This window comes from Lynx canadensis, chromosome A2 (assembly GCF_007474595.2).
Source record: "Lynx canadensis isolate LIC74 chromosome A2, mLynCan4.pri.v2, whole genome shotgun sequence".
Classification (NCBI taxonomy): domain Eukaryota; kingdom Metazoa; phylum Chordata; class Mammalia; order Carnivora; family Felidae; genus Lynx; species Lynx canadensis.
The window spans coordinates 161397351-161410290 of NC_044304.2; the positions used below are offsets into that span (position 1 = coordinate 161397351).

At 42.6% G+C, this 12940-nt stretch overlaps 1 protein-coding gene across 1 annotated transcript in view; it reads right to left on the reverse strand.

The window, feature by feature from the left end:
• The window catches only part of EZH2 (enhancer of zeste 2 polycomb repressive complex 2 subunit), a 42107-nt gene that overhangs the window by 12783 nt on the left and 16384 nt on the right, over window positions 1–12940 (reverse strand). Inside the window, 5 exon segments of the mRNA XM_030308687.2 lie at window positions 7471–7634; window positions 8340–8442; window positions 9301–9438; window positions 10257–10271; window positions 10274–10376. Of these exon segments, the coding sequence (XP_030164547.1) occupies window positions 7471–7634; window positions 8340–8442; window positions 9301–9438; window positions 10257–10271; window positions 10274–10376 (523 nt within the window).

Here is a 12940-nt window from a genome sequence, read left to right on the forward strand (position 1 = left end):
GGGACAGCACTTGTTTAAAACTAGTTTTTAAAAATAAAGAGGATGGCAGCTGGTGGGGGGGGGGGGCGCCTGGGTGGCTCAGTAAGTTAAGCATCTGACTTCATTTCAGGTCATGATCTCATGGTTTGTGGGTTCGAGCCCCACATCAGGCTCTGTGCTACAGCTCAGAACCTGGAGCCCGCTTCAGATTCTGGGTCTCCCTCTCTCTCTGCCCTCCTCCACCCACACGTGTGCGCGCGTGCGCGCTCTCTCTCAAAAATAAATGTTAAAAAAATTTTTTTACAAAAAAATTTTTAAAATATAAATAAAGAGGACAGGGCACCTGGGTGGCTCAGTCAGTTAAGCAACTCTCGGTTCCGGCTCAGGTCATGATCTCAGTGTGCGGGATGGAGCCCCGCTTCGGACTCTGCACTGACAGTGGGGAGCCTGCTTCAGACTCTCTCTGCCCTTCACCCCTCTCAAATAAACTTAAAAAAAATTTTTTTTTAAGTAATAAGAAATAAAGAGGACACCCTCAGCCTACTGAAACTCCATTGCTTTGGATCAGACACAATTCAGAACCTAGAGACGGCTTGCGGTCAGCGCCCTTCTATAGGAAATAAGTGGTCACACAAAACAGGTTCTAGAAACAAAAGTGTTTGAAACTTAAAATCCCCAAATAACTGACAACAAAAAGATTCAAAGTATAGCAGAGTGACAAACTAATGAAGCGTGAATGCACAGCAGTGAGAAGTTGGGAGAAACCTTCGAGAAAGCCTGTTCCAGCTACCAAGGCAATGCTACAAATGCCCTGTTCAGAATTACAAGACGAAAACTATCTAATTTGGACAAAAACAAGTGACATATTCATGAAACGAACCATTTAAAAAACATCTGTAAAAAGCCATACTTCTATCCATAGAACTTAAATGGGATAGATGAACTGACTGATGAGGAAATCAAGAAAACAAAGACACAAAGTGATGTTGGTCTTGAAGTAGAAATTCAAGGCTCAAATTCTGTTTCAAGTGAGTTGATTTCCCTGGAATGAAGAGACCAATACCATGACTAATTTAGCACTGGATTACATTTTTGAACAGTTGAGGACCCCTAAAATACAAAGTCGGAGCCTACGGAAGGTCAAGGCCACATCAGCAGCACATACTGAGTGATATATTTTTGGTAAAATTCGTTTTTAATCTGGATGTCTCCTCTGCTTAAAGACTGAAGTTCTCAATTTCACCTGAATCAGTGAGAAACATAAGACACGTGCGCAAGTGAAGACAGTGGCCACAGAGATGCCGCAGAGGCCCGGAAAAAAGCAATGGACACTCACGAGTCAAGTTTCAGCTCTAAAGAAAAATAACACATTGATGATAAAAGGCACTTTAAAAATTGCTTGAAGTACCACTGTTAATTTCACATTGCATTTAGCTCAAAAAAGAGAACTATTCTCATTGTTAGCCTTCCCTCAGCAGAATTTCAAACTTCAATTGTTTAAGAAAACTAAGGATACAGGGGCGCCTGGGTGGCGCAGTCGGTTTAAGCGTCCGACTTCAGCCAGGTCACGATCTCGCGGTCCGTGAGTTCGAGCCCCGCGTCAGGCTCTGGGCGGATGGCTCAGAGCCTGGAGCCTGTTTCCGATTCTGTGTCTCCCTCTCTCTCTGCCCCTCCCCCGTTCATGCTCTGTCTCTCTCTGTCCCAAAAATAAATAAACGTTGGGGAAAAAAAAAAAAAAAGAAAACTAAGGATACAAAGAATTCCCTCTTCAGAATTGTCTGGACTATTTTAGATTTTCAGAGTACTTAATATTTTCACATAGGTGTCTTAAAGTACTAATATTTCAACTAAGTTATTAAAATATATTTCAAGCTAAATATAATCTGAGGGGAATCTTTCATAAAGATTCTGAGGGGAATTTTTACATAAAATAACCTGATCAAGAAAACTGTTAAAAGAAAATTTCAAGCAGGGCACTTTTTCTAAAACTTGACAGAAGGAGAGAGCAAAGAACGTGGAGGGCTTTTGGTTTTGTTTTTTTTCAAAGCAACCTATAAAATCTTGATGAAAAATCTTACCTTACGGTTTTCGAGCAAAGGTAAGAAGACTGTTACATATCCAGTTCCAACACCTGTATTTGAGTAAACTGGCGATTCTAAAAAAACGGCTGCAAATACTAAGTAGCCCCTCAGAATCTTCTGACGTTTCACCAAATATTGATGCCTCAAATGCAGAACTGGGGAATCCAAGGATTACAGAGCTGGAGCGAACCTTCGCAGTCACCTACTTCCAGTGGTGATTTTACAGATTAGGAAACAGGACTAAAGAGATAATCTGAGTAGCTGGTTAGCTGGCGGCAGGGGTGCTGAGACCCGCACCAGCATGCTTCACCACGTTGCAGGAAGAGCCACCTCCCTTCCCGCTACATACAACACTTCTCAAACACTTTAGCTCATTGTCATGTGATAATTATGACAAAATAAATGATCACAGGGAAGTACAAAGTGTCAAGTTTATACATTAACTTCTGCCCAAAGTACTGATCTTGTCTGCTCCGATTAGAACTTGGTATTAAGAATTCTTACTGAACATACATACTTAATAGCTGTAATCCTATAAATTCTCTGTACATCAGAGATCTCAGACTATTAAGTATCTTACAAAATGACTGTGTCAATGCTCAGAGCATAGGACAGTAGTAACAGCAGGCAGTGACGGGAGCCAACAATAAAAGTTTCTGTGTTCAAAGCACACAGGAAGAGGCTCCAGGCATGACCTCACTGAATCCCCCACAAAATCCTGCAGGCGTTAGGATCCTCACCCCCATTTATAGGTGAGGAAAATCAAGACGTAGGGAGGTTAAGTCACTCTGTTAATTACATGGCAAATATGAACTCCATATGTCTAAATTTTAATCATTACACATCTGAAAACTAAAAAAAAAAAAAAAGTCAACCATCAGCTACAAACTTTGGAACACTGTTTCTGAAATTCTAACCATTAAAAATGTTAAAAGCTCTACAATTAGCATTAATACGCATTCCAAAAATAGACTTACATAATATCAAAAATGACAAACGGGTTTTATGCTTAAAATGGATTCCTCTGTAGGCCACTCAGATATAGAAAACCCCAACAAACATTTATTCCAGGGTTCTACTTTCGATCCTATGTAAGCACATAAAATTTCCCAACCTTAATTTCTCAGCCTGCCTTCCTTCCCTCCCTATCAGAAATGCGTTACCTCTTTAGACCCACCACAATCAATTCAGGAGCTGACCCTGGTTCCTCTAACAAGCGTCAAAGACAGACTAGGCAGCCAATTTTAGGCTGAAAACTTTTTATAAAGAATTACATCGGGGCGCCTGGGTGGCTCAGTCAACTCTTGATTTCGGCTCAGGTCACAATCTCCTGGTTCGTGGGACCTGAGCCTTCTCTCTCTCCCTCGCTCTCTGCCCTTGCCCCACTCGCATGCACTCTCTCGCAAAAATAAATAAACTTTGAAAAAAGCAAGCAAGAAGGAATTACAGGACTCCCAAGTTTGCAGAACAACCCGTTTTCCAATTTACAAAATGGATCATGGTCTAAAAGTTATTTGGAATACAAAGTGGAATTTGTTCCCAAACCAAAACCATTTATCCTTCACCGTTCCTTTGAACATGTAAGTCTAAGAAAAAAGACCATGGTCAGACAGATACTCAGCTCTGGCTCGGATGAACTGCAAATCCCCCTAACCGTCGAAACTTCTTCCTTACCGACAGCCATGGTAGACACCCCTGACATCTAAGTAACAGGTGAGACCAGGTATCAGTGAGGCTACCACACAGAAATAATTAAAACAGGAGAACGTTCAAAAAGGCCCTTCTCCCCAGAAGTTTAAAAATTCCCCCTTAGACAACGAGTTAAAAAGAAAACCTGAAACGTTCCTTAAAATTCCTGAAGAATAATAATAAACAACAGAACCTAAAAGAGGCTGAAACAGTGCTCTAGAGACGATTCATTGTATGTTAACCACATACATCCAAAAAAGAGGGAAGAATGAAACAATGCAAAAATCTGACTCATAAAGAGAAACACAGTAAACTAATACAGTAGCTGATTCTGAGGGAAAAATATAGGAAACAGATTTTTAAAACAAATACAGAAACCACTTAAGTTCATCAAGAAAAATGGGAGAACGAAACATTTATTAAGCAGGAAAAAAAAATCACTGGAGCACTCAGGTCAACTTTATCCAAATAATTTCAAAACTTGAGTGAAATAGGTAACTTTTCAAAACTGATCCAGAAGTGATAGAAAACGCTAGTACACTGGTATTTAACACCGTACTGAAGATATCAGCCAATGTAATTAGACAAGGAAAGAAATTAAAGTCATAAAGACAGAGAATCTCAGTAATTGCCGATAGTCTACCTACAGAACTAGAAAACTCAACAAAGAATCCACTGAGAAATTATTATAAACAAGGACAATTCAGTAAGGTATCAAGGTATTAAACATGTAACATTTAAAGAGAAAAAGCTCAGGGGCGCCTGGGTGGCGCAGTCGGTTAAGTGTCCGACTTCAGCCAGGTCACGCTCTCGCGGTCCGTGAGTTCGAGCCCCGCGTCGGGCTCTGGGCTGATGGCTCAGAGCCTGGAGCCTGTTTCCGATTCTGTGTCTCCCTCTCTCTCTGCCCCTCCCCCATTCATGCTCTGTCTCTCTCTGTCCCAAAAATAAATAAACGTTGAAAAAAAAAAAATTTAAAAAAAAAAAAAAAAAAAAGAGAAAAAGCTCAGCAACAATCCATTAATACCTAGAATCATCTTACAAAAGAATGTACAAGAACTACGTGAAGAAAATTCAAGGTTACTAAAGGACACAAAAGGAACTTGATCATATGGTTACACTTAATCCTCATTTTAAAATGTCAATTTCCCCGCAATTATACGTTTAATGGAATTCCAATAAACATACTACCTAGACTTTTTTTTTTTTTAATTAAACAAACTGATTCTAAAATTTACATTAAAAAAAACAAGAAAGAATAGGCAGGAGATCTCTGAATAAAACTCCTGGAAGAGAACACAAAGAAAAAAGACCCAAGCACACGTGGTAACAGGCAAGGAGGGCGGCACAGCAGTGAAGAGGGAACTTTCCAGTAAGTGGCATGGAAAACGACTAGGCAGCCTTGGAGGTGGGGAGAAGTGGATCCAAAACTCTATCAGAATCACTCGCTTCCAAAGGATCAAAGAGTTAAATGCAAAAGAGTGAAGTCAATACACGGTGGACCAGCTTAACTTGCACTTATGGCAATGCTGTGCAGGTACAGCCAAGGTCATTCACCGCAGCGCCGTGGGAACGAAAGGCGCAACTCGATCCAAATGCAGGGTTCCGCTGCCTCCTATGACAGAAGGCTACGCAGCTCTCCAGACAGGAAGAGCGTCTACACCATGAGTCAAAACAGGGAGAAGCCTCACTAGTATGGCACCTTGTGAGAAGGACAGTCAGGAAAAGAACATCTTTGCATTTTGCCGGAAGATACTACAGAAAGATACAGAAGAACGGATGTTAGTGGTTTAAGGAGTGGAGGTACAAACGCTACGCACGGGGGGCAGAGGTGGCAGGGAGAATTCACTGGACACCTTTTAATACATTTCTGAAGTGTAGGTCATGTAAATGACGACCTGTTTAAAAAATAACAATAAAAACAAGCCAAGTACTGTTTAAGTATTTTACACATAATAATAAAATTAATCTTCACAACAGCTTATGAAGCACTATGTTATTCTATCAGAGAGAAAAAAACTTAGGCACAAAATGCTATAGCTAACGTGTATCTAACAGTGTATTTACGGTTCATTTTGCCTAGAACATTTACAGTCTGTGAGATTCTGCTGAAGTTGATGGAAAGCAATGAATCCTCACGATCCGTCGAGGCGGAAATCCCAAAGAGACGGCCCTAGTGAACGAGGAAGCAAGGGGCGCAGCAGCTGTGGACCCCGCCGCTCCACGTGCCACGGGGTGGGCAGCCCCGCCTCCCACCGGAGAGAAGCTCACTAGTCAATGTTCCCCGCCTGACGGAGGAGGGACTGATCAGGTTCAAGGTTCATCACTATTACTCAATCTGAAGATCACAATAAAATAACTCATCTGATCATGTTCAGAAGCAGCATCCACTTCCTGATTCATTTGCACAAGGAAGGTACGAGAATGCTAAGTCTACAAACTGGACGGACATTTCACTGACTGTCCACGTAGAGCTTCCACGCGACCATTCGCTATGGTGACACTTGGATGCAACTCATAATATTCTTAAGAACTGGGCACAACTTTATAAACCAACTGGGTGTAGGGATGCCTGGTTCAGTCGGTGGAGCTTGTGACTCTTGATCTCAGGGTCAGGAGTTCAAGCCCCACACAGGGGGTAGAGATTACTTAAAAAATACAATCTTTGGGGCGTCTAGGTGGCTGAGTTGGCCGAGCATCTGACTCTTGATTTCAGCTTAGGTCATGGTCCCAGAGTGGTGGGATCGAGCCCCACACTGGGCTCCACTCTGAGCGTGGAGCCTGCTTCAGATTCTCCCTCTCCCCCCAGCTCATATCCTCTCTCTCACTCTAAACAATAATAAAATCTTTAAAAAATAAAAAAAATGAGGGGCACCTGGGTAGCTCAGTCGGTTGAGTGACCGACTTCACCTCAGGTCATGATCTCAAGGTTCGTGAGTTCAAGCCCAAATCGGACTTGGCTGTTGTCGGCCTGTCAGCACAAAGCCTGCTTCAGATGGCGCGCTCTCTCTCTCTCTGCCCCTCCCCCATTTATGCTCACTCTCTCAAAAAATAAAACATTAAATAATACATATTTTTTTAATTAAAAAATCATTGTAAAGAGAGAAAGAGGGAACAAGTGGGTATGGGGCAGAGATGAGAGGGCGAGCAGAGGATCCAAAGCAGGCTTCGCGCTGACAACAGAAAGCCCGATGCAGGGGCTCAAATTCACGAACCATGGGATGGTGAACTGAGCCCAAGTTGCATGCTTAAACCGACTGAGCCACCCAGGCGCCTGTCAACTGCAGATATTTTTAAAAGAAACTTACTCAGAGAACCAAAAAAAAAAAAAAAAAGAACACTAAACAGACAAAATACCTACAAACACTTTTTAGCCCATTTCTCATTCAACAAAATGCGTTCAACCATACGGCAGTGCTGCTCTAGGCTCTGAGATGGTTCATGGTCAGAGCTTCGCTACAAACAAGTGCTAGGTTGAGCCTTTATGGGAACACCACTGACCCGTATTCCACGTTAGTGGGAGCCGGGTGGCCCAAGTCAAAGACTCCACAGCAACCGTCAAGCAACAAATTGCGCAACAACGGTCCTCTGATCCTAGCATAGTTCTCCGTCTTAACCGCCAGGCTAAATGATCAATTCTAGCTGTGATCAAGGACACCGCTTCCCAGCGCTGGACGACGGGACCCACAACAGACCCAACGAGGGCGGCGGCGGCCGCACTTACGGTGCAGGAAGCAGTCGTACTTGAAGCACCGCCTGCAGAAGAGCGTGTGGAAAGAGTGCAGGCTCTGCTCCCTCTGCACGGACTTGGCGTTCGGCCCGTCGATGTTCGGGGTGCACTCAGGAGGAAGTGCGCCCGGGAGCTGCTGCTCGGTCAGTTCTTTATACCTGACGGCGACCCAGGAAAAGGGAGGTGAGGGCACGGCCACAACTCCTTCTCTGAAAATAAAGTTTCTGAAAGGTCCCCTATAGCATCTGTGATGTTCATCGTGCCTCGGCCACACACAAGGAAAAGGTCTGACCTAAAACTAAAACCATCCTTATTTAGATGAAGAGCCAATTAAACATTCTGTCCGGTATATCAAGAATCAAGGCGCAGTCAGTTAAGCGTCCGACTCCTGATCTTGGCTCAGGTCAATCTCAGTTTGTGGGTTCGAGTCCCTCCATTGGGCTCCATACTTGGGATTCTGTCTCTCCTTCTCTCCCCCCCTCCCCAACTTGTGCTCGCTCTCTCTCTCTCTCTCTCTCTCTCAAAATAATACATAAAAAGAATCAAGTTCAGGGATAGGATTCAAATCATGAAAAATGTTACATACATTAATTAAAATAAACATCAACTACACTGACATTTCTATAAGTGTCCAGAGAAGTTCTCCTCTCCAAGCGCTACCGGAAATCACGCGTGTGTTTACTGGCACCACGGTAAGCGCCGTGCAGGGAAGCACCTCACGTACGTGGTGTCGAGAACCCCGCAGCACCATGAACACAGGAAGCGCGGGGGGCCGTCGGCTCCGTGAGTTCTACTTCTGATAAACCAAAACGCTGAGCTACGCACCATACAAGGCAAGACTGCCTCAAAAGAGCAAATCTTACTTTTCCTTTAGTTCTTCTGCTGTGCCCTTATCTGGAAACATTGAAGAAATGGCTTCAAAAATTTTATCGGAAGGAAATTTCCGAGGCGGGCGGCTTTCTTTGTCTGTATCAGGAAATAAGGAAGGGAAAAAAGATGAAAGAAAAGCAAGTCTTTCAATCTTGCATTTCCTCCACACAACTACATCTAACAAAGCTAATTTTCTACGAAAATTATCAACTCTGTGTTTCACTTACTTCTAACATATGTCACATGTCTGCATGGAGTGCCGGTAGGCTGGACGAACAAAACACTTAAAATCAAATATGCGAAGTTTCAGGTGCACCAGGAGGGAGAAGCCCCAGGGGCTAATCCCAGCTCGGCTACTGACTGGGTCTGTGACCTTCTTGCCTGGTCACCTACCCACTGGGGTCTGATTCTTCTTTGTAAACTCTAAGGAGATGAACTACATGACCGCGGCCCGTCACAAAAACATTTCGCTTCTTTGAAATCGCAGTTGCTCCCCCACGCTCTTCTGTGCTGTTTACCGATGAGCTCTGCCAAGTCTCCGCCGACTATGGACTCTGGATCGGGCGCCGCTCTGAGAAGCCGTAACTAGCATAGGGCTCAAAAGCAGGGCTCTCGAGCCATTCAGAGGGGTGACCAGCACAGGGTTCTGGGTTCTGTTTCTTCCTCCAACAGCATACTAAATAAGCTACTTAAGTGCACTAAGCCCATCTCTTCGACTATAATAGATCTGATGCCAACAGCCACCGCTGGTGCACGTAAAGTGACTGGCACACTACTTGTGTGCAACGATCAATATATCGGAATGACGATTCTGATAACTACCCTGCAAAATCCCCCCAAACGGTACATTCTTTTGTTAGGCAAAGGAAGTAAAGACACTCAAGTACAGGATGAAACGTTACAAAGGACACTAAGATGCTGTCAGGACTGCACAAACCTAATGAAGAAACTTACCATCTCTGTTCTCCTCCAGATCTTTCTGTTTTTTCTCTTTCATCAGGGTCATCGCCTCATCATCATCATCATCATCATTGTACTGACCAAGAGCATTCACCAACTCCACAAAAATTTCATCATTTATAAACCCGCATTCTGAAATTCCAAGTCAAGTATCAGAAATATACAGAGGAAGGTGGTAATGCCAAGTTGACGCCGTTTCTAACGTGGAAGAAACAGCCAGAGCCTGTTAGCACTGGAACTGAACACTGTTCAAATGAGGGGGAGATCACCTTCAAGGCTGGCCTGAGGCAAAGTCAGGAAGAATTCATCTTCAACACCTGTCATCTTCTCTTTACTCACCCCCCAACCCCCGCCAGAAGTCTCCAGTGCCTGCCACTATAACCTGATGCCCTAGAAACGAACTGTGGCCTCGGCCTCCTCCCAACACCGCAGCTGACAGCCCTCACTTTCCCCAGAAGAGAAGGGACCATGACGACGTTACACACGCTACCCTCCTGCCAGACACTGACAGGGTCCCCTGGACACCAAACGCAGAAGCCGTGAACGCGGGGACAGAAATGCAGGAACTGCGGGAGCTAAGGGGGACATCTTTCTGAGCACAGGGCCTTCTGGAGCCCATGTGACATGTAAGCAGAGCCCCGGTCTTAATTTTACTGTGAAGGAATCTTAAAATCTACATACACTCAAACCATTCTACCTAATTTACATGTTACTGACATTATAATTTATGAGATAAGCAACTATGCATCATTTTTAAGTCAGCAAAAATGATTCTTCAATTTAAAAGTAGGGAAAACATTACAATTTTTAGGCTGGTAAGCCCAGGCCAATCCAGCAATAAACTTACTTTTAATATTAAAAAAAAACCACGTTCACACCTATGCTTACAAATTCAGAATCTCTCTCAATGCTTTGGCCCCTTTTTCCAAGAGATTAAACACATGGCTCACCTCTATCCCCGTGTACTTTCCATCATAGTTTTTTATTAGCTCTTCAATGAAAGTCCCATCCTGGTCTAAAACTTCATCCCCCATATAAGGAATGTTATGTAAAACCGTTTCATCTTCCACCTAAAAATAAAAAATGTATTTTAAAAGCAGGCTTATCCTAAGTATCAAATATTTTTTAAATCAACGTAGGGGCAACTGGGTGGCTCAGTAGGTTAAGTGTCCTACTCTTGATCTCAGCTCCTGATCTCGCAGTTCGCGGGTTCAAGCCCCACATCGGGCTCTGCGCTAATGGCGCGGAGCCTGCTTGGGATTCTCTCTCTGCCCCTCCCCGGCTTGTGCTCATGCTCTCTCTCTCCAAATAGACAAACTTTAAAAATAAAATTAAAATCAATGTAATGTAAAATACAATTTCTAAAGTAGATGTCTTTACTCAGTTCTCCAGATCTAAACTAACAACAAACTCAAAGCTACAAAAAAAATAAAATAAAAGACCCCTCCCACCAAGAAGCATTATATAAGAAAAAAACTGTTCACAGCGGAAAAATTTTAAGAGAAAATACTCTATTTCCCTAATCTAACAGGTCATCAATCATTAAAACTTACCATTATTTTATGCACCTCAAGAAAGGAAGTGTCGCACATTACGCTGTGACCCATCAATTTTAAGGCAAACCCAGAGTCTTAGAATCGATAAAATAAGGCTTATTAAAACCACTTATAAATAGCCATACAAAGTAAAAAAGGTAAGGATTTCCAAACTTCACTTAATGATCTAGTTATTCTGAGACCTTCAATATAATAAAATCTGGGGATATAAAATAGATTATCATAAAGGTTATGCCAAAAGGATTTACTCTTATATGTAAAATAAGAACATTCTACAATGACATAAATATTTTGATACAGAGATAAACAATCTCTGTATAATGCTAATCAAGACGACAGAGGAGTTTCTATAAAGGTCTGGAAGACAACAGGGGGGAAAAAGGCACTAACTTAGCAAGGAAGAACTGATCCGAGAAAAAGTTCAAGCAGAAGGGAGAACTCAAGGACACCAGGGACTGAAAGCAGATGTGTGGGAGGAAGAGAATTTTCAATAAAGAATAAAAAAGACAGTAATTATAAAGGCCATAGGGTTCTGAAGTCCATATTTAAACAAAGTAGGACGGAGCTGTCTTAAGAAGCCTTTCAAAGGGCAGGGGGGGCGGGTATTGGTTTAAAACAGAATTTTAGAATGATAGCTCCAATCAACAGAACGGACTGGCTGAGGGGCCAGGAAAGGGGGCAGCCAGGGAGTGGTGCCACGGGCTGGGACCAAGACGGAGGGGGAAGAACACACCAGGAAAAGGCCACCAGGCACTTGGACTGTCACGTAGCAGCAGGCAGGAAAAACCAGAAGGGGAAAATCTCAGATAATCCCCAGGTTACAAATTTAGGACAAGACTTCAGAAAGACAACAGGATCTTAGACAAATAGGAAAAAGGGAAATTGAGAGAGAAAGCACACAGGGGGATAAAAAAAATTAAGATTTAAATTTTAATGTACTGGTCTATCCAGATCCAAACTTACAGACAACTCAAGAGTCCACTTTTCACTAATCCCATTTGCACTAGGAGTATTAGGGGTTTTTTTGGATAAAAGCCACAATTAAGTGACAAACTGCTATTTTGTCTTCCCAACTGTATTCCACGTAACCTTTGCTCCCTCAAACGTATCCTAACCACAGGGTCTGCCTAATTTGCCTTGGTCAGTAACCAGCAAACCCATGGGTAACCCTAAATAATTTTGACTTTAAATACTATCTGCTTTCAGAACTTCAGTCTATGAATATCTGAAATCTCCCTTCAGCTCTTGCAATAGGATTCTTAAACTAAATGTTTTTGCAGAGGGCCTTAAACACACAAGTTTCAGCAATTATAGAAAAGTATCTGAACTTCGTCTTTAATCTTCCACTATAAAATCTTTAAGTTACTAAAGACGTTAGAAACATCTATTTAAAAAAAAAAAAAAAAAAAAAATCTAAGGGTGCCTGGCTGGCTCGGTTGGTACAGCATGGGACTCTTGATCTCTGGGTTGTGAGTTCAAGCTCCACCTTGGCTATGGAGCCTACTTTAAAAACAAAAAAATTAGGGGCGCCTGGGTGGCTCAGTCGGTTAAGTGTCCGACTTCGGCTCAAGTCACGATCTCGCGGTCGACGGGTTCAAGCCCCGCATCTGTCTCTGTGCTAACAGCTCAGAGTGTGGAACCTGCTTTGAATTCTGTGTCTCCCTCTCTCTCTACCCCCCCACCCCCCACTCACGCTCTGTCTCTCAAAAATAAATGTTAAAAAAAAGAAAATTTAAAAACAAAATTTAAAAACCTAGTAAGCAATTCCTAAAGTAGGCTCACCAAGGACTTGTATCAGTACTTTTCCTTACTTTTACATATCAAGTAAATAATGAAACTATTGTTTATTTAACAGTCTAAGTGAAGAATTCATACTCAAATTTCTTTTGTTCCATCCTCTTTCATCCTACGTCTATGAAGAATTAAACACCAGCATTTCTTTACAAAAGCTACTGGGCCAGTGTTATCTGTGGAAATATGCTTAAGTTTGTGTTTTATAAGCCCTGAGAATATTTCATACTGTTCAGTATCATTTAATAACACGCTGCCTAAAACTGTTCTCAATATAAGTTCTCAAT